The sequence below is a fragment of the Ovis aries genome, chromosome 23 (assembly GCF_016772045.2).
Source record: "Ovis aries strain OAR_USU_Benz2616 breed Rambouillet chromosome 23, ARS-UI_Ramb_v3.0, whole genome shotgun sequence".
NCBI classification, from domain to species: Eukaryota; Metazoa; Chordata; class Mammalia; order Artiodactyla; family Bovidae; genus Ovis; species Ovis aries.
Window position 1 is genome coordinate 33,989,725 of NC_056076.1, and position 27,426 is coordinate 34,017,150.

Here is a 27,426-nt window from a genome sequence, read left to right on the forward strand (position 1 = left end):
ACGACAAGGCAGCTCCTGTATGAACAGGCAGTCTGTTCAAAAAAGTATTTGGGATTGTTAACACTGGAAACCTGAGACACCTAATGAGAAAACAGTGCTCAAAGACCAAAAGCACTGTACGGCCAACACCCACGTGTACACGAATTTTGGACAAAATGAAACAATTAAGGGCCCACATGTGTACTCACATAACAGAAGAAACAAATTTAAGTAAGAATTCAGAAATAAGGCAAGAATTCAACTTTTCATAAACAAAGTCATTGCGATCTTAATTTATACTCATTTTTGTTTGCTACCCAGAACCATTTATGTATATACTGTCACTGTAAAACAAATTATTTACGGTTTTGAATGATAAATTGTAAGTCTAATAATATTTTTCTTGACAAATAGTGGCTTTATATATAGCTTAAATAATTAAACTTCTACCAAAAACATTACTATTAGTATTTCGGTAACTGCCTAATCAATTTCAACTCCAAAGTAAAGACATTTGTCTTTATAAAATGCAGCCACTTTTAAGGTGTGCTTAGTTTACTCTTAAGATTTAATTATATCAAAATGGGTAAATTAATTTTTTGCAGATTTTATTGAATTTATGTTAATACAAATGGAAAATAATACATGTGACAGTTAATGACAGTATTCTTTTTTAAACTGAATTATAGCTGATGTACAATATTATGTTGTTGTTACAGGTGTATAATTGGTGATTCCCAATTTTTAAAGATTATACTCCATTTATAGTCACTATAATATATTGGCTGTATTTCATGTGTTGTACAATAAACACTTGTAGCTTATTTTATACCTAATAGTTTATACCTCTTAATCCCTTATCTTATATTGACCCCCTCTTACCTCTCCCCACTGGTAACCACTAATTTGTTCTTTATATCTGTGGGTCTACATCTTTTTTTGTCATATTCACTCATTTGTTTAATGTTTTAGATTCCACACAGAAGTGATACCATACAGTATTTGCCTCCCTCTGTCTGACTTCTCTCACTTGGCATAATATCCTCTAAGCAAATCCATGTTACTGCAAATGGCAACGTTTCATTCTTTTCATGGCTGAGCAATATTCTACTGTGTGTGTGTGTATTTACATACATCTTTATCCATTCATCTGCTGATGGATACTTACATTGTTTCTGTATCTTGGCGATGGTAAATAACACTGCTGTGAACACTGGTGTGCATTTACCTTTCCAAATTAGTGTTTTTATTTTCAAATATACACCCTGGAATGAAATGGCTGGGTCACATGGTAGCACTACTTTCAAATTTTTGAGACACCTTCATACTGTTTTCCACAGTAGCTGCACTGATTTATAGTCCCACTAACAGTGTGTGACAGCTCCCTTTTCTCTACGTCCTCACCAACATTTGTTGTGTTCTTTATGATAAGTCATTCTGACATGTATGTGGTGATGTCTCATTGCCCCTTTGATTTGCATTTTCCTGATGACTAGCTTTTCATAATAATGAACAGGACACTGATGTTATGGACCAAAATTACTTGTCATTCCTTTCATTGCTAATTTGTGTAGTCTTAACACGAATTTTAGCTTTTTGGAATTTTTGATGAAACATGGGAAAATGAATGGAGCAATCCAAAAGTGAATCAAGACATATTTATCCTGTCATATTAGAGCCTCTGTACTTTCCGTTTCTTCAAAGGGATCCACTTCTGTCCTCACAAATCTGCCTCACTTTCTATGAAACTGATACCATATTTACCAGATACAGAAAATATTATGAGATGTTGATGACAGAATGTAGCATGGACAAAAAACTATTAAAATGGTAGCACTCTGAAAAATATTCTAAATTCCATCTTATAACTTGTGCTTTTAAAATAATAAACCAGATACTGACAGGGATTTTAAAATGTAAAACAAAAACAAACAAACAAAAAAAAACCCCTGCATTCAAATGTATTTAAGTTTGTATGCATATTTTAAAAAAATTATGTAACTCAAGTATTACATTAATAACTTTTCCTTTTTTTTTTAACCTGGACATGAAGGTTTAGAAGTAATGAGTCAATTTTGATTCCTGTATATACTTTAAAACCTGCGAAGTCTGGACAAGTCCATGTTTGATGTCTTTCAAGTGGCCTCTTACACTGGTTTCTCCAAATGGATCCTCTACTTTCAAACAAAAAAATAAAGTATCCTTCAGGCATGTCTTTGATGTTATAATAAGAGTCATAGGACCTGATTTTACACGGAACTATGTGGAACACACTGACAAGGGACTGTCAAGAGTCTTCCTTTCAGCAAATTTGCCAGGCCCCACCAAAATATTTTTAAATAACATATGTGTGCTTAGTCACTCAGTCATGTCTGACTCTTTGTGACACCATGCACAGCAGCCTGCCAGGGTCCTCTGTCCATGGGATTCTCCAGGCAAGAATACTAGAATGGGTTGCCATGCCCTTTTCCAGGGGATCTTCCCAATCCAGGGATCGAACCCAGGTCTCCCACATTGCAAGTGGATTCTTTGCCATCTGAGCCACCAGGGAAGCCCAAATACTAATTTTTTAAAAATAGTGCTTGATCATTTAAAATCTTTAAGAATCTTTAAGTAATTTCAAAATTGGTAAAAGTTGCCTAATCAATATATTAAAATGTGCCAGAAGTTATCCTCTCTCAACTCAAACATATATCCAATGTTAGATGTTTGATATATCATGTATATCAAATGATTCATAAAAACACAGATATTAACACAGTTTCCTGAAGAACCTGAAACACCAAGAAACATTAAGAAATCTAACAAATATTTTATCCCTGTTATGAGCCTAAAAAATAAAACTGTCCCAGTTTTAAATGGGTATGCATAAAAATTCTAAAATGGTGATGATTATGTGCCACATGAAAAACAAGCAGTTTGGTTAATAATAACAGCAAAAATATGTCACACATAAAACAGTATGTACATAGATCACAAGAATACAATAAGCTACATACATTTCTCTTAAAACTAGAAAAGAATAGACAACTGTCATTCTTACAAAATGATGCTTTTACAGTATCACCGAAAAATAAAAAAATTTAAAGTAAATGAGTAGTAAAGTATTTCAGGGTTTCAGAGACAAAAAATTTTAATATTTTCATTATCTTATGGAAATTTTGTTTGGCCATGCCACAGGCTTGTGGAATCTTAGTTCCCTGACCGGGGACTAAACCCAGGCCACGGCAGTGCAAGCTCTGAGTCCCAACCACTGGAGAACCAAGGAATTCTCTTATAGGATTTTGAAAACTTATGTTCAAGAAAATGCTCCATTGATGCAGATATAAACTATGCAATTCATTCAGATACCATTTACTAATTTCTTACTATGTGCCAAGCACTTTTACCTATGGAAATACAAGTAGAAAGATGAGTAAGATATGGACTCTGTATGATAAAATTTTAATGATCTTAAAAAGCAGTTATAAAACAGAAAGTAATTATCTGAAGGATAAAGAATTTAACCTTATGCTTGAAGATGGCAGAATGCTAATTCTCTATCAAATGTTTAATAAAAAACTCAAGTATATCTGGTCCTATTTAAATCATTTGGAGATACTATGTTTGTTTTACCTCCAGGTCACAAAGAATAAGCTTTTATATAGTGTATTGCTCCTATAATAGTTTAAACTTCAAGTTGTTCCTACAGGTAAACTTGCATGGTGGGGTCACAGTATTATAAACCAAGAGGAAGATAAGGCTGCTCTTCAACAGAAGTTGGGAGATGTTATTCCTTTGCAGATTTAAAAACTCATGCAGCTGATTTCATTGTTATTATTAGTGTAACCAAGACAGACTATCTTATATTTGGCTTATTTTTGTTATCACTTCATTATATAATTATACTGTATTAGTATTTTCCTAAGGAGAAATTAATTCAATGCTCCCGAAACCCACTGTATCTTCTTCATGGTTATATTGTCAGCAACTGCTATGATTCCCAGTACATAATTCAGTAACTACTCACTGAATGAATAGCAAGTCAGTACTAAAATTCAGAATCCTTCCTCAATATTTCACACTATATTTTCTGGGGGAAAATAGTGTAGTCAAGTGAAGAGTAGAATTAATGTAAAATACTCATATTTGTCCCTGGACATATGACCACAAGCATAGTCACTTTAAAATCAGATCTTTATCATTAACAACAAATTTGAATTTCCAAATTTTTAAATATTTGAAGTCAATAACATGCCTCAGATATAAATAGCTCCTATCAATTGATAGGGAAGAGGCCAACAATCCAATAATCAGGTATATAAACAGTTCTTAAAAAGAAATGCAAACCACCCTCAAATGTAAGCAAAGATGCTTAATTTCACTCATAAGGGAAATATAAATTAAAACTATACTTTTCAGTAGATATGTTAATAAAATACAACATGGAGATATGTTTTAGATACAGATTAGAACAAACTAACTATAAACAGACATTTTAGGTAACTGGGTAAAGTTGAACATGACTGGAATATACTGAAATGTTTACATATGAAATTATGTCAGAAACTTCAACATAATTGAGTAGAAGAGGGATAAAGATGCAAATGGAATATGGCTAAAGACTGGCCATGTTGGCTGAAGCTGAGTGATGGGTAAGCAGGAGTTCTTTATACAATTGTCTTTACTTCTGTAAGTGGGTAATATTTCCTAAAATTAGCCTTAAAATTCAAATTAAAAAAATAGAAAATAACACAAAAGGTAATAAAAAGTGGTTACCTTTAGTGTGTGGGGAGGACAGGGCTAAATTTTTACTGTTTATTTTGTACTTAGACAATTTTAGAAAAAAAAGTTTAAATAATAATTAAAAAAACACAAACAAGAGTAACTCCACTGATACCCGTATTTCTAAATGAACACTAATGTACCAAGACTACATCAGCAATCCTAATATGCTGAAAGAGAGCTTTAAAGGAAACACAGATCAGAATAATTTATCAAAGAATGAGCATAACAGAGCAGTAAAGTATGCAAGTGAACTGGGAGATGTATTGAAACTCCAACCTTTCATAATAAAATTAAAGAGTTTTTAATGTTTATCTCAGCCACGAATTTAAAAACTACAGTTAAGAAATAGTTTCAGTAAAGTTGTAGGATACAAAGTCAACACACAAAAATCAGTGGTGTTACATTAATAAATTGAAAAACAAAAGCCATATGATTATCTCAATAGATGCAGAGAAAACCTTTGAGAAAATTCAACATCCATTTATGATAAAAACTCTCCAGAAAGCAGGAATAGAAGGAACATACCTCAACATAATAAAAGCTATATATGACAAACCACAGCAAACATTATCCTCAATGGTGAAAAACTGAAAGCATTTCCCTTAAAGTCAGGAACAAGACAAGGGTGCCCATTTTCACCACTACTATTCAACATAGTTCTGGAAGTTTTGGCCACAGCAATCAGAGCAGAAAAAGAAAACTCTCACTGTTTGCAGATGACATGATCCTCTACATAGAAAACCCTAACGACTCCACCAGAAAATTACTAGAGCTAATCAATGAATACAGTAAAGTTGCAGGATATAAAATCAACACACAGAAATCCCTTGTATTCCTATACACTAATAATGAGAAAATAGAAAAAGAATTTAAGGAAACAATTCCATTCACCATTGCAACAAAAAGAAAAAAATACTTAGGAAAACATCTACCTAAAGAAACTAAAGACCTATATATAGAAAACTATAAAACACTGGTGAAAGAAATCAAAGAGGACAGCAACAGATGGAGAAATATACCATGTTCATGGATTGGAAGAATCAATATAGTGAAAATGAGTATACTACCCAAAGCAATCTATAGATTCAATGCAATCCCTATCAAGCTACCAGCGGTATTTTTCAAAGAGCTAGAACAAATAATTTCACAATTTGTATGGAAATACAAAAACTTCGAATAGCCAAAGCAATCTTGAGAAAGAAGAATGGAACTGGAGGAATCAACTTGCCTGACTTCAGGCTCTACTACAAAGCCACAATCATCAAGACGGTATGGTACTGGCACAAAGACAGAAATATAGATCAATGGAACAAAATAGAAAGCCCAGAGATAAATCCACACACCTATGGGCACCTTATCTTTGACAAAGGAGGCATGAATATACAATGGATTAAAGACAATCTCTAACAAGTGGTGCTGGGAAAACTGGTCAACCACTTGTGAAGTGATCGTTTCTAATACCATACACAAAAATAAACTCAAAATGGATTAACGATCTAAATTTAAGACCAGAAACTATAAAACTCCTAGAGAAGAACATAGGCAAAACACCCTCCGACATACATCACAGCAGAATCCTCTATGACCCACCTCCCAGAATATTGGAAATAAAAGCAAAAATAAACAAATGGGACCTAATTAAAATTAAAAGCTTCTGCACAACAAAGGAAACTATAAGCATGGTGAAAAGACAGCCTTCAGAATGGGAGAAAATAATAGCAAATGAAGCAACTGACAAACAACTAATCTCAAAAATATACAAGCAACTCCTGCAGCTCAATTTCAGAAAAAGAAACAACCCAACCAAAAAATGGGCCAAAGAACTAAACAGACATTTCTCCAAGGAAGACATACATCATGAAAAGATGCTCAACATCACTCATTATCAGAGAAATGCAAATCAAAACCACAATGAGGTACCATTTCACGCCAGTCAGAATGGCTACGATCCAAAAGTCTACAAGCAATAAATGCTGGAGAGGGTGTGAAGAAAAGGGAACCCTCTTACACTGTTGGTGGGAATGCAAACTAGTACAGCCACTATGGAGAACAGTGTGGAGATTCCTTAAAAACTGGAAATAGAACTGCCTTATGACCCAGCAATCCCACTTCTGGGCATACACACCAAGGAAACCAGAATTGAAAGAGACACATGTACCCCAATGTTCATCACAGCACTGTTTACAACAGCCAGGACATGGAGCAACCTAAATGTCCATCAGCAGATGAATGGATAAGAAAGCTGTGGTACATACACACAATGGAGAAACTGGAGCCGATTATACAGAGTGAAGTAAGCCAGAAAGAAAAACACCAATACAGTATACTAATGCATATATATGGAATTTAGAAAGATGGTAACGATAACCCTGTATGCAAGACAGCAAAAGAGACACAGAAGTACAGAACAGACTTTTGGACTCTGTGGGAGAGGGAGAGGGTGGGATGATTTGGGAGAATGGCATTGAAACATGTATAATATCATATGAGAAACGAACTGCCAGTCCAGGTTCGATGCAGGATACAGGATGCTTGGGGCTGGTGCACTGGGATGACCCAGAGGGATGGTACAGGGAGGGAGGTGGGAGGGGTGTTCAGGATTGGGAACACGTGTACACCCATGGCGGATTCATGTTGATGTATGGCAAAACCAATACAATAAAGTAAAAAAATAATAATAATAAAAAAAATCAGTGGTGTTTCTTTATATTAACAATGAGCAATCTGAAAAGGTAATCAAGAAAATTCCATTTACGGTAGCATCCAAAAGCATCCAATACAAAATTAAGGAATAAGCTTAACTAAGGAGATGAGACTTGTGTGATGAAAACTACAAAACATTGCTGGAAGAAATTTTAAAAAGGTAAGACATCTTATGTTTGCGGAACAGAAGACTTAACATTGTTAAGATGCCAACACTACTCAATGTGATCTACAGATACAATGTAATCTGTATTGAAATCCCAATGATTTTTTTTGCAGAACTAGAAAAATCTGTCCTAAAATTCATATGAAATCTCAAGGGACTCCAAATAACCACAACAATCTTGAAAAAGAACAAGGCTGGACACCACATATTTCTTGACTTCAAAACAAAATAAAAAGCTACAATAATTAGAACAATGTGGTACTGGCATAAGGATAGACATATAGACCAATTATAATACAACCCAGAAATAAACTCTTGCAGATATGATGAAATGGTTTTTGAGAAGGATTCCAAAACCATTCAGAGAGGAAAGGACAGTCTTTTCAACACATGGTGCTGGGCAAGTGACATATTCACAAGCAAAAGAAGGAAGTTAGACTCTTACATTACACTAAATACAAACCTTAACTCAAATGGATCAAGGACCTAGACATAAAAGCTGAAACTGTAAAACTCTTAGAAGAAAACACAAGGGAAAAGCTTAATGGCAATGGATTTGGCAATGATTTCTTGGAACAAAAGTATAGGCAACAAATTAAAAAAGTAGATAATTTAGACTCTACCAAAAGTTAAAACTTCTATGCATCACAGGACACGATTGACAGAGTGAAGAAGCAACTCACAGAATGGCAGAAAATATTTGCAAATCACATATTAGATAAGAGATTAATATCCAAAATATACAAAGAACTTCTACAACTCAACTACAAAAAAACCCAATCTGATTAAAAATAGGCAAAAAATTTGAACAGACATTTCTTCAAATGTACACAAATAGCCAATAAACAGGAAAAGATAATATAGCCAATAAGCATGAAAAGACAACATTACTAATCATTAGGGAAATAAAAAGAGTATGGAGTTTTCTTAAAAAACTAAAAAAAGAGTTATCATATGATCCTGCAATCCAACTCCTGGGCATACAGCAGGAGAAAACTAATTTGAAAAGATACATACATCCCAATGTTCACAGCAGCACTATTTACAATACTCAAGATATGGAAGCATCTAGTGTTCACTGACAGATAAAGGGTTAAAGATGATGTGGTACAGATATACAATGAAATATTACTCAGTTATAAAAAAAGAATCAAACAGTGCCATTTGCAGCAACATGGATGGACCTAGAGAGTATCATATTAAGTGAAATAAGTCAGAGAAGGACAAATATCATATCACTTATACTTGAATCTAAAAAAAATGATACAGATACAAAACAGAAAGAGAGTCACAGACACAAATAACAACCTTATGGTTACCAAAGGGGATGGATGGGGTGAGATAAATTAACAGTTCAGGATTAACACATACACATTACTATATATACTATAAATAGGTAAACAACAAGGACCTACTGTGTAGCACAGGTGAGTAACATTTTATAATAAACTATAATGGGAAAGAACCTGAAAAAGAATACATATTTACGTATAACTGAATCACTGTGCTGTGCACTTAAAACCAACACAACTGTAAATTAAATATACTTCAGTTAAAAAAAGAAAAAGCTATGTGACTTACAAAGCACTGTATTAGCAAACCTACGGTGGCAACACGTAATCAAGAAAAACATGTAAAACAAAGCATTTCCACACATGGGACAAATGTATTACATTAAAGTCACAGAATTAGATAGGTATACTAAGGTTTAATATCAAACTTGAGATCAGCTTTCATAGTACATTTTAACAATCACATATAATATTTATATACTTATCCAACCACAACAGCTCAATCATCCGTAAGCTCACTACATTTCATATAAATGTTTTAGTTCTTATTACACTGTAATTATCTGTTCATATGACTTTCTCTCTACCAAAATGCAGGCTCTCTGAAGGCAAACTGCTATTTATTTTTGGATCACAGGGCTTGGTGGCAAAGCCAAGCACTGAGAAACAAATTCTCAAGGTTTGTTGGACTTAAGAAGTGTATAAAAAAATCCTGTAAATAAATTCACAGAAGAAAATTAACTGTAGCAGTTATATAACTTGGCTGAGATCACAGAGCACGTAGATAAATGAAATCAGAATTCAAATAAAGATGTTCAATCAACCATTTCTATGCGCCTTCCACCACGCCATACACATTAACGCAAGTACTACAAGTTGTGCAAGAGCTACAGCCTATGGTACTATCTGTAGTCAGAAAGCAACAACTCAACCATGAATATGAATCCCCCAAAATTAGAACAGTAAAGGTCCCTTAAGAAGGAGATCTTTCTCATTCAGATTTGATGGAGGAATCAAAAGCTTTACAGACAAGCAACAGTTAGGAGAATGGGAATTCTAACATGTAGACTATCATGTAAGAATTGAATCACCAGTCCATGTCTGACGTAGGGTGCAGCATGCTTGGGGCTGGTGCATGGGGATGACCCAGAGAGATGTTGTGGGGAAGGAGGTGGGAGGGGCGGGTCATGTTTGGGAACGCATGTAAGAATTAAAGATTTTAAAATTTAAAATAAAAAAAAAAAAGAAGGAGATCTTTGAACGGTCACACAGACTAGTTATTACTACTATGTCTCAGCAGGATAATGCTATAGGTATTTAAGAAAAAAAATTACCTTGTACTTCCTTATCATGATACTCCTTCAGTTTTGTCCAAAGATCCTTGAAATCATTAGATACATCTGCAGAACTAGGGCTTCCACAACTGCTTCCTGAGAGGTTCATCTTGCTTAATATGCTCCACGCTTCTACTGGTTAGTTTCCTGACCTCTTCTGTTACATTATATAAGTCTGAAGTTGCCTTTAGCCAGTCGAAATATCTGAAACAACAGGTTACAACATAAATGAATTCTACATTTATCTTTATGTAATTTGAAAACAGGATGACTTCAAGCTCAGCCCAGCTATACTCAAGTTTTCTTTCTTAACCTATGATCAGTCACTTTAGAATTTGAGGAGGCAGAAGTTAGGAAAAAAAGATGATTATGGAGAGAAAAGTCCCAATTTCAGTTATCTGGCCTTAAGTCACACACATTTTTTTCAGGTGAATTTTTTCTTATTTTGCCAAAAAGGAAGAAATTACCTACATTGTGTTATATTGAAAGGACTCCTACATAGAGAGGTTTGTAATCATTCATGGTCAGAACCAATTGACCATTCTTAAAGAATTTATTGCTTTTTAAACTTCTGAGCTGATAGGGAATACAACATTTTGAACCAAAAACTGGAAAGCATTCTGAAGTATTCTTGACTTAGGCATTCACATCTAGACACACACATACATTGTAAAAGAGCAAGAAAGATGACTGACATAATGCAAGTATTTGAACAGCTTTTTCATAAGAGAAATCCGTGAACAAGAAACACAGCAAAGATCTATGGAGACAGAAACAACTAATAATAAAGCAACTAGGGAAAAGTTATTTTGTGCCTCTCAGCGTAAAAGTGAAGGATCATTATTTGCGTAACCCCTGAAGGAAGCAAAAGGCTATTAGGAAGTTCAAGTGAATTAATAAATATTTTAATATGTGTTCTTACACTGAAACCATTAACTAGTTTCTACTAAAAAAAATTAAATGATTAACAAGTCTATTAAACCTCACATCTGGCTCCTTAGCCAATGCCTTATCATTGCTAACAAGTACCCAAATAGATTTAAGTGTCTCTTGCTATTTCTTGTCTCTGATGAAGAGGCTAAGATAAGCAATGGCCATTTCCAAAGGGAGCAATATATGTGCAGAGTCACTTGGTAAACTATAAAGCACTAAAGAAATAAAAATACATTTATTAAGCCTTTCCAAAATCGTGACTACACTTTTTAAAGATAGTGAAAATGAACAAGTACTAGATTTTAGATAATGTTAATTTTTAAATTTTCTTGTTTATGATAATAAGATGATCGTGTTAAAAAGAAAGCCCTTTCTTTATCTATTAAAGTGATAAATACTGTGGTCTCTATAGGTAAACTGATGGTTCACTGGGACTTGTGTTAAAATGCTCCAGTGAAAATAAATAAATGTTGGGTGGACAGATAAACCAAGAAGGGTTGAACTATCATAATTATTGAAGCTGGACAACCAGATAGGTATATGAAGGTTTCATAATTCTAGTGTTTCTCTAGTGTGTATTATATTATTATCATTTACACAATATACATCATATTAAGTATTACAAATATTATTACTATACTATAGTAATCCATTACTATATTATTTATATAATAAAGTTTTTAAAAGTGGGTGCGTTGAATTAATACAGCTTTATCTTCAAAGAGGCCTGTTCTAAAAGATAAAGCAATGGGTCTCTTCTATCGTCAATATAAGTCACCATTTATTAAGTGTTCACTATATACCATTGGAGAAGTAAATGGCAACCCACTCCAGTATTCTTGCCTGGAGAATCCCGAGGACGGGGGAGCCAGGTGGGCTGCCGTCTATGAGGTCGCACTGAGTCGGACACGACTGAAGTGACTTAGCAGCAACAGCATATACCATGGAGTGTGCCATTTTCTATTCTCTTTTAATCTAATCGTCAGAGCAACTGCATGAAATAGCCACTATTACTAATTTCATTTTAGAGTTGAAGAAAACAAGTTTAAGAGATTAAATGACTTGCCCAAGGTCACACTATGAGGCTACATCATGGCTGGAACTCAAGTTGTGATGTCAGTGAATTCCAAAATACTTCTAAGAAGCCAAAAAAAAAAAAAAAAAAGTAAGCTAATTACTTCTATTAATAAAAAAGTTCAAATCAATATTTGTTACTTTAATGAACAATTTAAAATTGTATATTTTAGTATTAAATGGTTTAAAGCCAATAGTGTAAAATAAACTTCCTTTAATAAATATATCTATCTTCAGAGATAGTAAAAAGGGGTTTTTCCCCCCCCCTCACATAACAATGTATCAATACTAAACCTGCAAAGTCTGGATCACAAAACCCTCTCCACTCTAGTTTGCAAGCTTAGCACTTATTGCTGGCATCTCTTTTAATATTGAACCGTTATTTATTGGCACGACGTTGCCCTTCAATTTCTCAGAAATGTGCATCTTTCCTCTCAAGTTGCATTCTGGGCTGAAAGGTCGGCAATCATTTAGCACATTTCCACGCATCCTGCTGCGGTGTAAATCATAAACCATCACACTGAATGTGCTCAGGAGATTTCTTTCCTGTCACATCACGCATATGCTTACACAGGTGAGGTAAGAGCGGAACCTCGGGTCACACAAGGGTTCTGAACACACTGAACAGGGACCCTGAGTCGTCCTCTCGCGGGCAGAGCAGAGATCCAGAGTCTCCCATCCCAGCACCCTTAGCCATCAGCCGCTTCTCCCGCGGTTCGAGCTGGTGGGCGGCCCTCATTGAAGCAATCCACCGGACTGGCGCCCAGACCGCGCGGGGCGACCCGGGCGCAGGTCGACGCATGCGCGGGGCGGGCTCGCGCCGGCAGCCAAGCTCTCAGCTGGTGAGGAGACCCAAGAACTGCACCGAGCGGTACCCCGTCAGCGCTCAGGTCCATCTCCCGCTGAGTTTAGGCCTGCCCCAGCCCACTCCTCGACTCAGACCGATGACCAAACAGCCATCCTCACCCCGGGGGCCAAACGCCTTCGGTCAGCCCGCAACTGCGGACCGGAAGTAGTCGCTAGGACCCAGCGCTCTGGGTCGGGGGAAAGAAGATTCCTTCTACTCACAGCTTACAAGACGGCCTCGAGATTCTCCAAAGCCCCCAGCTGGGAAGCAGACACGCTGTGAGACTGGAAAGTCTGAGACGGCCGTTTGCTTTTCTCCTCGCTCCCTGACTAACCTACCAAACTGGCGGCGGCCAAGCCGCCCCCTCGGGGCAGCCCGCGCTTTCCCGGGCTGGGGGAGGGCCCGAGGGCTTCCAACCCCGCTCGCCCCGCCCGGACCTCGCGTGACGTCACGCAACGTCGCGTGGGAGTTCCCGCGACGTCACGCCCCTTTCTCCTCCTCCCGTGGCGGTGTGAGGCGTCGCTCCCAGGCAGGGAGCGGGTCGGCGAGCAGTCCCACCACGGTGGGCGGTGACTGGCGAGGTGGGGCGCCGCCTCTGAGCGGTCGGAAGGGGCTCCGAGAGCTGGCGGCCGCCACAGCGGTTTTGAGATACCCCGGGGAAAGCTCACGCTGTTCTGACTGCGGAGCTTCGAGTTCTCCTGAGGCATTTTCAAATGTGTCGGACTTAAGCCCATTTCTGGGAAAGCATGTTTGAGTGGCCTGTACCAAATGGAAAGTTAAAGATAATTGAGTTAAGGGACATGTATCAGTCTAACGTCGCTCTCCGCCACGTAGCTCTTACCTATAGTCTAGTGATGCGACGTGACAGGACTGGGTGGCGAGGCCGTGTAGCAAAATAAACGCTGTCTATATTATGCTCAGGTTCAAGACGGTTTCTGACGAACCTGCAATGAGACGGAATCAGAAGCTCCGCATTGTGTACTGGAACAACACGCTGTTAGATAATCTTTTTAAGTCGACGTTTTCTGTCGGGACTTGTTTGTAAACACTGAAATTGTTAGTATGTTTTCCTAATTATTTTGGTTTCCAAAAGAAGCGTTTTTAGTATCAGAAATTCTGTAAATAAAGGTGAAGAAAATAAGCAGAATAGACAAGAATCACAATATCTTTTAAACTAAATACTTTAATACTTATAAGACCTGGGAGGAACACAGAGGATAACATCATAAACTTTAAAAAGTTAAGTTGTAAAAAAAAAAAAAGTTGTATTTAGGAAATCATAGGTATAAAATGTAAAGGTAATTTTCCCATTCTTTCCCAGTCTTAAGGGGTGAATATCGCAGCTTACTCCTTGGGAGTGAGCGTAACAGGACGTTTCTGTACCATACTAGCAAATGCTGTTGGGGCTGCTGAACATTCATTAATTACCCTGCTAAAGCAACTCTCGAGAATTCATTTCCAAATTTTATCTTGTTTGAATCTTTTTGATTAGATCCTCTTACAACACCCTGTACTACTGACACTTATTACAGTTTTCATTATTTAATTCTGTCTCTCCACCAGACTTAAGCTTCCTAAGATCAAAACCACATCCTGTTCACTTTTTTTTTAATCACCAGAAACTAACTCAGTACCTGCCAGAGAGGCAATCTCCGTGTAAATATGAATGAATTGGGCATCCGTTGAGGGATTCCTCTTTTTATTTAAGCAGAGAGTATCTTTGAATCCATTCAAAATCCTTAGATTCTCGGTATGGAATTGTAGGATAATCTTTTTAACGGTGGAAACAGTGGGCATACGCTAGATCTTTGCCCCCAATAAGGAGCTTTAAGACCCGCGTGGTGAAATAAATTACGAAATCCTGAAGATCTCTGAGAAAACTTCTTTAACAGAGAAGCAGATATTTGAACTCTTTGTAGTATTTGCGTTTCACAAATTTTATAACTTAGAACAATGCTTTCCAAGCTTATTGGGTACCTGGGAAATGAATACTTGTATTACCTATTTTAAGACCGATCAGACTGCTTCCACCCAGAGCAACAGAAATTAGGAGTCTAGCGACCTCATGCCCAGCACTGCCCCCTTGAGGTCTGGGAGTTTAACTTCCTCAGTTCAGTTCAGTTCAGTTCAGTCGCTCAGTCATGTCCGACTCTTTGCGACCCCATGAATCGCAGCACGCCAGGCCTCCCTGTCCATCACCATCTCCCGGAGTCCACTCAGACTCACGTCCATCGAGTCCGTGATGCCATCCAGCCATCTCATCCTCTGTCGTCCCCTTCTCCTCCTGCCCCCAATCTCTCCCAGCATCAGAGTCTTTTCCAATGAGTCAACTCTTCACATGAGGTAGCCAAAGTACTGGAGTTTCAGCTTTAGCATCATTCCTTCCAAAGAAATCCCAGGGTTGATCTCCTTTAGAATGGACTGGTTGGATCTCCCTGCAGTCCAAGGGACTCTCAAGAGTCTTCTCCAACACTGCAGTTCAAAAGCATCAATTCTTTGGCACTCAGCCTTCTTCACAGTCCAACTCTCACATTCATACATGACCACAGGAAAAACCATAGCCTTGACTAGACGGACCTTAGTCGGCAAAGTAATGTCTCTGCTTTTGAATATACTATCTAGGTTGGTCATAACTTTTCTTCCAAGGAGTAAGCATCTTTTAATTTCATGGCTGCAATCACCAGCTGCAGTGATTTTGTAGCCCCAAGAAATAAAGTCTGCCACTGTTTCCCCATCTATTTCCCATGAAGTGACGGGACCGGATGCCATGATCTTCGTTTTCTGAATGTTGAGCTTTAAGCCAACTTTTTCACTCTCCTCTTTCACTTTCATCAAGAGGCTTTCACTTTCTGCCATAAGGGTGGTGTCATCTGCATACCTGAGGTTATTGATATTTCTCCCGGCAATCTTGATTCCAGCTTGTGTTTCTTCCAGCCCAGCGTTTCTCATGATGTACTCTGCATAGAAGTTAAATAAGCAGGGTGACAATATACAGCCTTGACGTACTCCTTTTCCTATTTGGAACCAGTCTGTTGTTCCATGTGCAGTTCTAACTGTTGCTTCCTGACCTGCATACAGATTTCTCAAGAGGCAGGTGAGGTGGTCTGGTATTCCCATCTCTCCTAGTATATGTATAACCTATTAGAGGCCCTTAGGATGCTTGATTTTTAATGTGTATAAAGGGGTCGCAAAGAGTCGGACACGACTGAGTGACTGAACTGAACTGAAAGTGGTTAAATTGTATATGTACATTTAATTGAAATAAGAAAAATCATGCACTAAAAACTCTAGGATTCTTAGAAGTGTACACTTTTGAAACTATAGATTTTGAAGTCATCTGCATGTGTGCTTAGTTGCTAAGTCATGTCTGACTCTGCAACCCTAAGGACTGTAGCCTGCCAGGCTCTTCTGTCCATGGGATTTCTCAGGCAAGAATACTGGAGCAGGTTGCCATTTCCTCCTCCAGGGGATCTTCCAGAGATGCAACCTGTATTTCCTGCATTACAGGTGGATTCTTTATCACTGAGCCACCAGGGAAACCCTGGAGTCATCTAACTCAAGCCGTTTTACAACTGAAACTCTGTTGATTCATTCTACAATCTGCTTAACTCCTATAGCTGGGTAGCTGAGGGTTGTGAAGGAAAAATCACATAACAGATTAGACTGACATCACTAAAATTACATGGTTTTAGACCTCATATAGGGCACCAATTAATCTCTCAGGTAGCCTTTATTCAGTTCCTTCTGTTTCCTTTGCTGTCTTCCAAACCTTCACTGTTTTCCTCAAGCCTCTACAGAGTACTCAGTCTCAACTAACATCTTCACCTCCTGGTTAAACAAGTCTCTACAAGCGTGATCTTCCTGAACTTTCTTTTTCCTTTCTCAACTCTGAATCAGGCAATACCATTTTGCAGTGAAATTGCAACCCTAATCCAATTGCTTCTCATCACCTTGTCTGTACCCAATCTGGGTCTCTCCACCATCATCTCAAGCATTTTCTGAAGCAATACATGCTCAGTTGCTAACTCATGTCTGACTCTGCGACCCCAAGGACTATAACCTGCCAGGTTCCTCTGTCCATGGGATATCTCAGGCAAGAATCCTGGAGTGGGTTGCCATGCCCTTCTCCAGGGGATCTTCCTGACTCAGGGATTGAACCTGCCTGTATTGCAGGTGGATTCTTGATGACTGAGCCACCTGTGCAGCGATAGCCTTCCTTAAAAAAAAAAAAATCAACTATCTTTCTACTTACACTGTTTTCCCTTTACAGTGTATTCAGCAATAGCAGTCAGAATGATTCTTTAAAACCTAAGTCAGAACGTGATACTCCCCTGCTTAAGACATTCCAAGGTCTTTCCATCACTTTAGAATAAAAGCAACTCCCTTTCTGTGGAATCAGGACAGGTCAATTACTGTATTCTACTGATGTTATCTTCTACATAGAGTTCTGAACTAGTGTTTTCCTTTCCTCCTCACTCTTATTGCCCTAGCTTGGGCTCTGATATTTCTTACCTAGACCATGCTTCCAATCTTGCTCCTAAATGTAGTTTCCACACAGCTGCCAGAGAACCCAACTATTGTTTCTGATCTTGGCACTCCCTTGCTTAAAACCCTTCAGAAACTTCCCATTACCTAAAGATTAAAATTCAATCCCTGGGGACTTCCCTGGTGGTCCAGTGGCTAAGACTCCATGCTTGTAGTGCAGGGGGCCTGGGTTCAATCCCTGGTCAGGGAAATAGTTCCCACATGCTTCAACAAGAATTGAAGATCTTAAGTGCCGCAACTAAGACCCAACATAACCAAATAAATAAATAATAAATATTTTAAAAAATAAAATTGACAATTTAAAAAAATGTCAAAGAAGTTCCCCTTAACCTTGCACCTCTAACCACCACATCATCCTTTCCCTCTAAAACAGGTTGTTGTTGTTGTTCAGTTGCTAAGTTGTGTCTGACTGTGTATGACCCCATGGACTGCAGCACGCCAGGCTTCCTTGTCCTTCACTATCTCCCGGTGTTTGCTCAGATTCACGTCCATTGAGTCGGTGATGCCATCCAACTAGGAAGACTGCTTATATTCCTCCTTCCAACTCCTTGCTATTTCTTTGTCTTGGCTCATATAACCCTCTTCTCCTGAAATAACCTCCACCCAGATACTTTATATTTCTACGTAGCCTTTAACACTTAGCTCAGGCAGTGCAGCTTCCAGGAGACTACCTTATAAGGTCTCTCATTGCTGCTCCTTCCTACCCTCTTCCTTAAATAGCCCTCCTCATTCTCCCATACTCCTCTTTGTATGTGTTTTATCACTGCGTTTAATGACATTATATTGTAATTATTTTCACAGCTTTTACCCAACTAGACTCCAAGGGGTTCCTTGATAGCAGAGACTGTGCTTTCTTTATTCTTCTCAATATTCCTAGTTCTTACCAGAGAGTCTTGTGTGTGTGTGTGTGTGCTTAGTTGCTCAGTTGTGTCCAACTCTTTGTGACCCCAGGGACTATATAGCCCAACAGGCTCCTCTGTCCTTGGGGATTCTCCAGGCAAGAATACAGGAGTTGGTTGCCATGACCTCTTCCAGGGAATCTTCCCAACCCAAGGATCAAACCCACGTCTTCCACATCGCAATTGGATTCTTTACTGTCTGAGCCACTAGAGAAGCTCATGAATACTGGAGTGGGTAGCCTATCCCTTCTCCAGTCTTAGCACAACACTATCTAATAAAGCCACATATATGATTTTAAATTTTCTAATAGCCACATTTAGAAAGGTAAATCACAGCAGGTGAGATTAACTTAATATATTTTGTTTAACCTAGTTTGTCTAAAATATTATTTCAGCATGTAATCCATGTACACATTTATCAATGAGACCTTTTTCATTAATTTTCTTCATTAATTTGAGTCTTCAAAACCTGATGTGTCTTTTACTGTTATAGGACATTTAATTTGGGTTAGCCACATTCCAAGTGATCAAAGCCACATGTGACTAGTGGCTACCATATTGGACAGCCCAAGACTATCATATATAATGAACAAATGAGTTTCAATGGTTTACCTGGTGACTCAGGATGGAACTGATTCATAGTCTGTTTCTGCTATTTGCACTGGCCGTTTCCCATCTCTTCTCCCTCTCTATACATCATGTTCTCCTCCCCTCCCAGCACTGAGGCCTGTATCCTCAGGCAAAAAATTTAGTGATTAAACCCTTATGATTGTTTACAATAAAGTCCAGCACTTCTAACATGAACACACAATACTAGGGGTGAGCTGTATCCCTAGAGTCAGAACTATTTTAAGAGCAAAACAAAGGAGATAATAAGACAGAGAGAGATAAAAATAATGAGGTTAAGTATAATAAAAGAGATAAGAGGGGAGAGAAGTATTAACATAATAGAAAATTATGTTAACTGTCAAAATTTATGTCAACCTAAATGAACACTTGATTTAATTTTTTAAAAGTTGTTTACAGTAATTATTAAGTGTTGTTTTGGGGAAGGGGTATACATCAATTAGTGATCTTGCCCCAAGTGCCAAAATGTTTTATGATTTGAGTGGATGGTGCCAAGATTCCAGTTAGGTTGAGCAGTTTTATAATTGTTTTAAAGATATATTTAACATTCATGGAGGATGTCAGTATCACGGTTTTTATTTTGATAGTTTTGATTATTATTATTATTTTGATTATTTTGCTTTCTAATTATAAAAATTAGCTTCATTAGTCTAGCCAACTTCCAACTTTATTTTGATAAAGAAGCTTTATTTATTTTGATTATCACTGTGGCTACACAGAGCATCTTCATTTCCCATTATAAGCTATTAAAGTTGTTTGTGCTTTTAAGTACTTAGCTACTTCATTTCACATCAGCAATGGGCAAAGTTTTATTAAATACATAGTTTTCCCAATTTTGGAACTATCTCTTTATACTTGATAGTCTTATACAGTATACCGTGTGTTTGCCTGTTGGCATAGGTTTAAATGATGGTGGGCTGATCAAGAATGTTTATGATCTGGTATTGCAAAGTGATTTATTGTTAATGGAAAGGGGTGTCTTTTTCCTCCAGATCATCTGTTTCTATATAGTGGCTGCTTGGGCAATATTTTATATCTCTGCATACGGATTTATAAAGTCCAGAAATTTTGTTGAATAAGCCTTAGACCCTTTTTGTAACACTGACATTTGTAAGAACCTCAGAGCTCAACTGCTACAGAGATGATAAAAGAATTTAAGAGTGATCACTAAGACTGTAGGGTGATCTGTAGAGGTCATAATTAAGATGGATTGTATTTTCAGAATCTTGAAAAACTAATATTTTAATTCAGCAGATGTCATTCTATACAACAGTGTTCTGTGTGTAGATATATATATACACATATATATATATGTATAATGTATACACATATATATACATATATTTATGGAAAGTTTATGATGATAAAAATACAAATATATATATACATATATAACATATATATATGAATAATGCTACCATGATGGCAGCTGTGGGAACAATATTTATTTACAGTAATGTAAGTGGAAAATAATATGAACTGTAGGAACAAATCACTAACACTTGTAGTCTATTAATTAAAGCATTCCTTGATAGGTTCAAAAAAGCAAGCACTTTTAATAGTCATTGCTTTTTCCACTTAAAAATATAATGATTCACATCTTAAATAATGGTTTTTCCATCAGTAAACTGGTGAATTTATGCACTGATGGCAAATAGTCGTGACCTTTAATGTGTGTTCATGCCTCACAAATTATAGCTATGTCTTCAAACACACTGGCTGACTTTTCCCCCCCGTATTTTCCCTATTCTAACTATGTTTGAGAAAAATAGACTTTTTAAAAAATAATGACTTTTTCCTTTTCTTAATCCATATGTTAGTCTTAGGTTAAGGAAGCTTTGATTGTTACCATTTCAAAAATGTTTTATGTTCAAAATTCAGCTCTCAGAGACCTTCAGTTTTAGCCAATACTTTTCAATTTTACTTGTTAGGAATATGAACTATTATAAATGAAAAGTGAAATTAAATTGTGTTTTAATTCACTTCTCACCCTTTAAGACAATTTGGTTTTGCAGGCTATTTAGGATAGATAGAATTCCTCTTCCCAAATCTAGTACACTTCTTATATACAATGCTCATATGCCTGGCTTACCATCAACAGTTCTGGTTAATGTCTATTCTTCTGGCTTAGCTATTAACAGGGCTCCCATTTACTCTAAAAAATATCCTGGTTTGAGTTGAGTGATAAGTCAAATGGTCAGAAGGTTTAGGGAATTTGAAATATAGCATAATAAAAAAGGGAAGATTCAAGTGACCCTTTTGTTGGCAGGAATATTTCCCTCTCAGCTATATACAGATCTATCTAAACTTGTTTTAAAGAATATTGTGATATAGATAATGTAAGCCATAAAAGAATTACACTTTTTGATTTATTGATAGTACTTTGAAATTCCCATTAGTTGAGAAGTGGTTTATTTAATTCTGTTAGAAAATGGATTTAAGAAGAGTTTATGATGATAAAAATACAAAGTACTGTTCCTACTTATCTTCTCTTTTGAACCTAAAAATAATTATGTCATAAAGGTAGAACAGGTGCAGTTTTCATCTTTTCAGAGAAGTTGATAAATTAGGTGGCATGACTAGCACTATATGTACAAACTGGTAGATAAGTTGATCTAAGATTCCAAACCGAGTTTTCCGAACATGAGTCCTGTATCTATGATCTTTTCAGTACACTCTGCTATTTTTGAATAATAGACTCTATATGAAACTTATTCTGCGTTTTTCTGTTTTTAATTTAGAAAACAGTTTTGAGAAAATAACCAAATAGAGTTTCTGAAAAATTATTCAGAAATTATTATTACCTAAATGCTAATTTACAGTTACAGTGCATTTTTCTATTTACTTCAGAAAGATTTGCATTATACAAGTTTACTAAAAGGACTTTTAAATTTGATGGCAATTTAAGTCTCATTGAGAAAAAGGAAAATAAACGGGGTTCTCTTGGTCAGGGTAGGAGTGAAGCACTTTTATCTCAGTTTTTAAAGACTGTTTTGCAAAAACAATTTTATTTCTTGGTAACTATGGCACATGTATTCTTTCACTTGGCTTACAATAGACGTGGACATTTGAAAGAGGAATACAAATTGATTTCTAATGGAATTAGTGAAAGTGTTTGTTCTAGCTTTCCTAGCTAGATTTTTCATGCAGTAAGATTTTTCAATCTATTTGAAAACTAAATAGATTGAAGGGCCTTGAATTATGTTGTAACCTCAGAAGGGACCAGAGTAGGAAGTGCTCCAAAAAGCTGTAGCCTTGTTCTACAGTCATTGATGGCATATGGCCATATTCCCAGCCTGTGGTACTGTGTGAGTCCTGAGCTGAGAGGTGACCAGGATTTATGCTCTGGCCCTGCCTCGGGTTATTTGTATGTTTCCTAGTCAAGTCTTACTTCCTCAACTGGAAAATGAGACTACTCATCCTCACTGTGTCCAAAAGGGTTGTTGTAAAAATGAGACATTATTCGTGAAACGTCTTGGAGAACACATCACAGAAGTTTGAAGCAGCTTGCCTATTGGGAACAGAGTGGTAGAAGGCTTTCTAGGCAGAAGGCATGTGCAAATGTCCTGCTATGGGAAATCGCTGAGTTCTAGAAACTGTGAGTGTACCGTAATGTATTTATGTAGGCTTCCCAGGTGACGCTAGTGGTAAAGACCTTGCCTGCTAATGCCAGATATATGAGGGACACAGGTTTGATCCCTGTGTTGGGAAGATACCCTGGGGAAGGCATGGCAACCCACTCCAGTATTCTTGCCTGGAGAATCCCCCTGACAGAGGAGCCTGGTGGGCTAAGTCCACAGGGTCACAAAGAGTTGGACACAGTTGAAGCAACTTAGCACGCATGCGTGCAATGTATTTGTATAGGTTGATAGTGGGAAATTAGCAGCAGCTCCACCTAATTTTTTGAATGAATTATAATTTTTAACTATAATCCTCTTTAAAGCAAGTAATTTAACCTGTCTGTGCCTCAGTTGTTTATCAGTGATATGAAGATAATAATATATACCGTGGATATTTCACAGGATTGTTAAGGACTGAATGGTTATATGTGTCGTGCTGTGCTTCAGTCATGTCCAACTCTTGAAGACCCCATGGATTATAGCCTGCCAGGCTCCTCTGTCCATGGGGATTCTCCAGGCAAGAATACTGGAGTGGGTTGCCATGCCCTTCCAAGGGATATTCCCAATCCAGGGATCGAACCCAGGTCTCCCACGTTGCAGGCAGACTCTTTACTAACTGAGCCATCAGGTAAGCCTGAATGGTTATATGTATGTATTTAGATAGTATAAGAAGCTGTTAATAATGTAGATAAATTTAAGAGCTGTAGCTAATCAAAAAGATGTTTCCAATTGCTAATGTTATGTAATTGTAGTAAAATTGTTGAATTGGTATGCAAATTTTGAGAGATTTATAACTATAGAAGGGATTAAATAATAATTTATTAAGTGGTATTACATATCTTACTTGATTCAAATGATTAAGTTTAAATAAGTCAGGTAGTTAAATAGTCAGGTAGTTATTATATTATTATTTCTGTTATATTCTAAGTGTTAAAGTGTTAGTCACTCGATCGTGACCAACTCTTTGAGACGACATGGACTGTGGCCCACCAGACTCCTCTGTCCATGGAATTCTCCAGGCAAGAATACTGAAGTGAGTAGCCATTCTCTTCTCTAGGGGGTTTTTAACAACTGCCCAACTGCAGAATTGTAAGGAAAGGGGAAACTAATTTATTCATTTATTTCAGAAATTGATTGTTGTAAGGAGTCATTTATTTAACAGAGATTTATGATCTATTCAGCTTCTTGGGAGAGGGAACATTGGGATCAAGTTGACTGTGATCTGAGCTAATTTAGTGAAGATCTGAGTACGTTTGATAACTCCTTTTGAAAATAGTATCTGCTATTATTGGACTTTGTTCAGCAGTTTATGTTCCCACTTTTTCTTATTTCAATGCCTCTTCAGTCTAGTTTCCCTTTTTCAGTTCATTAGCTAATTTAACCACTTTCTAAGAGTTATTTTAAAAAAATTCAGATAATTATTATATTCTGACATAGTTCAAATTAAATGAAAAGAGAATATGATTTTAATCAGATTTCTTTTTCAATTGTACCTATTTCTTCCTCATTTTCTCTAAGCTAAATTTCTTATCATTATGCAGACAAATATGGTATTTACTCAATTAGAGCATATAACTAGCTATTCAGTTTTCTATTTTTAATCAGTTTGATTAGAGCCTTCATCTAACATATTTTTCAGAGCCATGCTCCAGGATCACATTAAATGTTATAATGAATTAGTTCTTGTAACCAGACCCTATTGAAAATAGTCCAAGACAAACTTGTAGTATTCAAAATTCTGTGTTTTACTATAGTGATAAGTGTTATTTGAGGATGCAAGGTAGTCAATCTGTTTTTGCTTACAGTTTTACCAATGTAGACTTAAACAATAAAGTCTTCAGATCAATGCTGGACATAAAAGTATTTATAGAGTACATACTGATTTTTCATTCTGTGACTGTTTGGCTCTTTAAAAACTGGCAGCCAAATTCAGGAAATGAAATGTAGTTTATTAGAAAATACCTTTCTCACAGAAGATCAAGTTTCCGTGCGTCTCAGGTTTTGTGGGAATGGATCAAATACATCAGACAAAAATAGGCTAAAGTTCCTCACTTTCCATTTGAAATTGCTATACTCATTCCTCAAACAATCCATTTTAGTTGTACAGTGTATTAGTTAAACATATATTGTTAAACTAACGAAAAAATAGTTTTGCCATATTCATTCTGTAATGTATCTGGACTCCTCTTGGGCCCAGGCTGCTCCAGTCATTGCAGTGCCTACCAGGACCTGACAGCCCTCATCTGACTTCTGGTTTTAACGTTTAGTATTAACATGTGGTTTTTTGTGGTACCAAAGGAAGTGCTGAGAATTTAATTTACACTAATGTGTTTAATTTACACCTACTGGTGGAATGAGAATGACATGTCATTCAACTTAACAAGTAAAACTGTGGGAAAAGAGGTTGGTATTGTTGTGCTGAAATGAAATTCAGTTTTTCTTGCCGAATGGCCTCTTGCCTGTTTCCAGGTCCAGGGTTCAGGTTCCTGGCCAATAGTCAGGTTCTAGTGGTTGGTTCTGTATTACAGTTAGAAGACAGTATACTTGTTCCTGAGCAACATTTATCTCTTAACTTTTGTCAAACGAGTTCTTGGACAGTGACTAGAGCAGAAGATAAGGGCTCACTGAACTTCTATGTAGATGGGTATTTGCCATTCAGTACTTATTTGGAGGGCTTCCCGGTGGTGCAGTGGTAAAGAATCCACCTGCCGTTGCAGGAGATGTAAGAGATGAAAGTTCAGTCCTTAGGTGGGGAAGATCCTCTGGAGAAAGAAATGGTAACCCACTCTGTTACTCTTGCCTGGGAAATCCCGTGAACAGAGGAGACTGATGGGCTACAGTCCATGGGGTCACAAAGAATTGGACACAGTTGAGGACTGAGCATACATGCACACTTATTACAATATATGATTGAAAACTGATCACAATATTAATATTTTCAAAAATGCAAATAATCCTTTTATCTCAGAGTGCATTTCAGCTACTTTCAGTTAGAAGACCTCCAAATGTAGACCTGTATGGATGGTCCTTGACTTAAGATGATTTGACCTTAATGATTTTTTGACTTTACAGTGTTGTGAAAACCATATGCATTCAGCATAAACCATAATTTTAATTCTGAATTTTGATCTTTTCCCGGGCTAGCAATATGCAGCATGATGTTGTCTCATGATGCTGGGCAGCTGCCTTGAGCTGCAGCTCCTATTCAGCCATGTAATCATGAGGGTTAATAGTCGGTGGCCTTAAACCATTCCATACCCAGACCAACATTCTGTTTTTCTCTTTCAGTACAATATTCAATAAATTATTTAAGATATTCAACACTATTATAAAGTAGGCTTTGTGTTAGATGATTTTGCACACCTGTAGGCTATTTTAAGTATTTTGAGCATATTCAAGGTAGACTAGGCTAAGCAATGATGTGTATGTAGTAGGTTAGATGTATTAAATGCATTAAAACAATTTTTTTTTAGATTATTTTCTGGCCACACCATGTAGCATGAGGGATCTTTGTTCCCCAACCAGGAATTGAACTTGTGTAGTGGAAGCAGAGTTTCAACCACTGGACTGCCAGGGAAGTCCCTAAACGCATTTTTGAGTTGTGATATTTTCAGTTTACAGTGAATTCATGGAGACTTAAGTTGACAAATCATTATAAGTTGAGGAAAATCTATATATGTTAAATGTAAATTTTTTCCTCATCACAGAACTCTGTAATATTGCTCTATGTCCATGAATATTATACTGCAAGCTACAGAAAGTTATCAATCATTATTTCTTAATGTTATTGAAAGTTATCAAAACCTTATTTCTTAATGTTTTAAGATTCATTTATTCATTTCAAGAAATTCATTCATTTAAACTATTTTCATGTTGGAAGTGTTTCTCACTCCTAATTTAAATCATTGTAGAAACGGATGCAGAACCTTCAAGGGAATAGACTTAGGAGATCAGTTCAGTTCAGTGCAGTTGCTCAGTCATGTCCGACTCTTTGCGACCCCATGAATCGCAGCACGCCAGGCCTCCCTGTCCATCACTGACTCCCGGAGTTCACTCAGACTCACATCCATCGAGTCAGTGATGCCATCCAGCCATCTCATAAGTTGTATTTCCATTTTGTCAATAATACATAATTTCTAAGTTAATAGTTTTCTGATTATTTTTAAAATTATATGTCTTTAACATAATGAGCTATACCATTCTCTAATTCCCAGTTAGTTTTTGATGCATAGCAAGTTTGGTTGCTGTATTATTTGTATTATTTGTATTTGTTTGGTCCTATATTATTCAAATTAACTACTTATAGAGAAACATTTAAAAATTACATGTGTGCTTTTCAATTGTTTAGAGTAATATCCACTTTGAATGTATGAAAATTAAATGGAAATTAAATGTCAATTTAATGAATAGTCATATAAGGTTAAATTGCTTATGGATGTAATATTTTTAGTAAAAATGTATAGTTAGTGGGCTAAATTGGTGAAGTGGTTTTTTTGTTTTTAGGTATACACATAAGCTTTTCAGTTTAATGCATTTACCATGGATATAAATTCAAATTATATTGTTCCCATAAAGCTTATTTGTATAGCAGTTAAACGGCTTCCAGGAAGTTAAAATTGATTGCAAAGGCCCAGTAAGAT

The 27,426-nt window shown here is 36.8% G+C and overlaps 1 protein-coding gene across 3 annotated transcripts in view; it reads right to left on the reverse strand.

Moving 5' to 3' along the window:
- The window catches only part of RBBP8 (RB binding protein 8, endonuclease), a 78,414-nt gene that overhangs the window by 46,675 nt on the left and 4,313 nt on the right, over positions 1-27,426 (reverse strand). Inside the window, exons 2-3 of one of the 3 annotated variants that reach the window (XM_004020479.5) lie at positions 13,937-14,039; positions 10,242-10,445 (exon numbers count right to left, since the gene is read on the reverse strand). In XM_004020479.5, coding sequence (XP_004020528.2) covers positions 10,242-10,350 — 109 coding nt within the window. In that variant the 5' untranslated portion in view covers positions 10,351-10,445; positions 13,937-14,039. Of the gene's footprint in view, positions 1-10,241; positions 10,446-12,818; positions 13,007-13,316; positions 13,483-13,936; positions 14,040-27,426 lie in introns of those variants that run through there. The other 2 variants (XM_012103494.4, XM_042239122.1) reach the window with 2 other exon arrangements.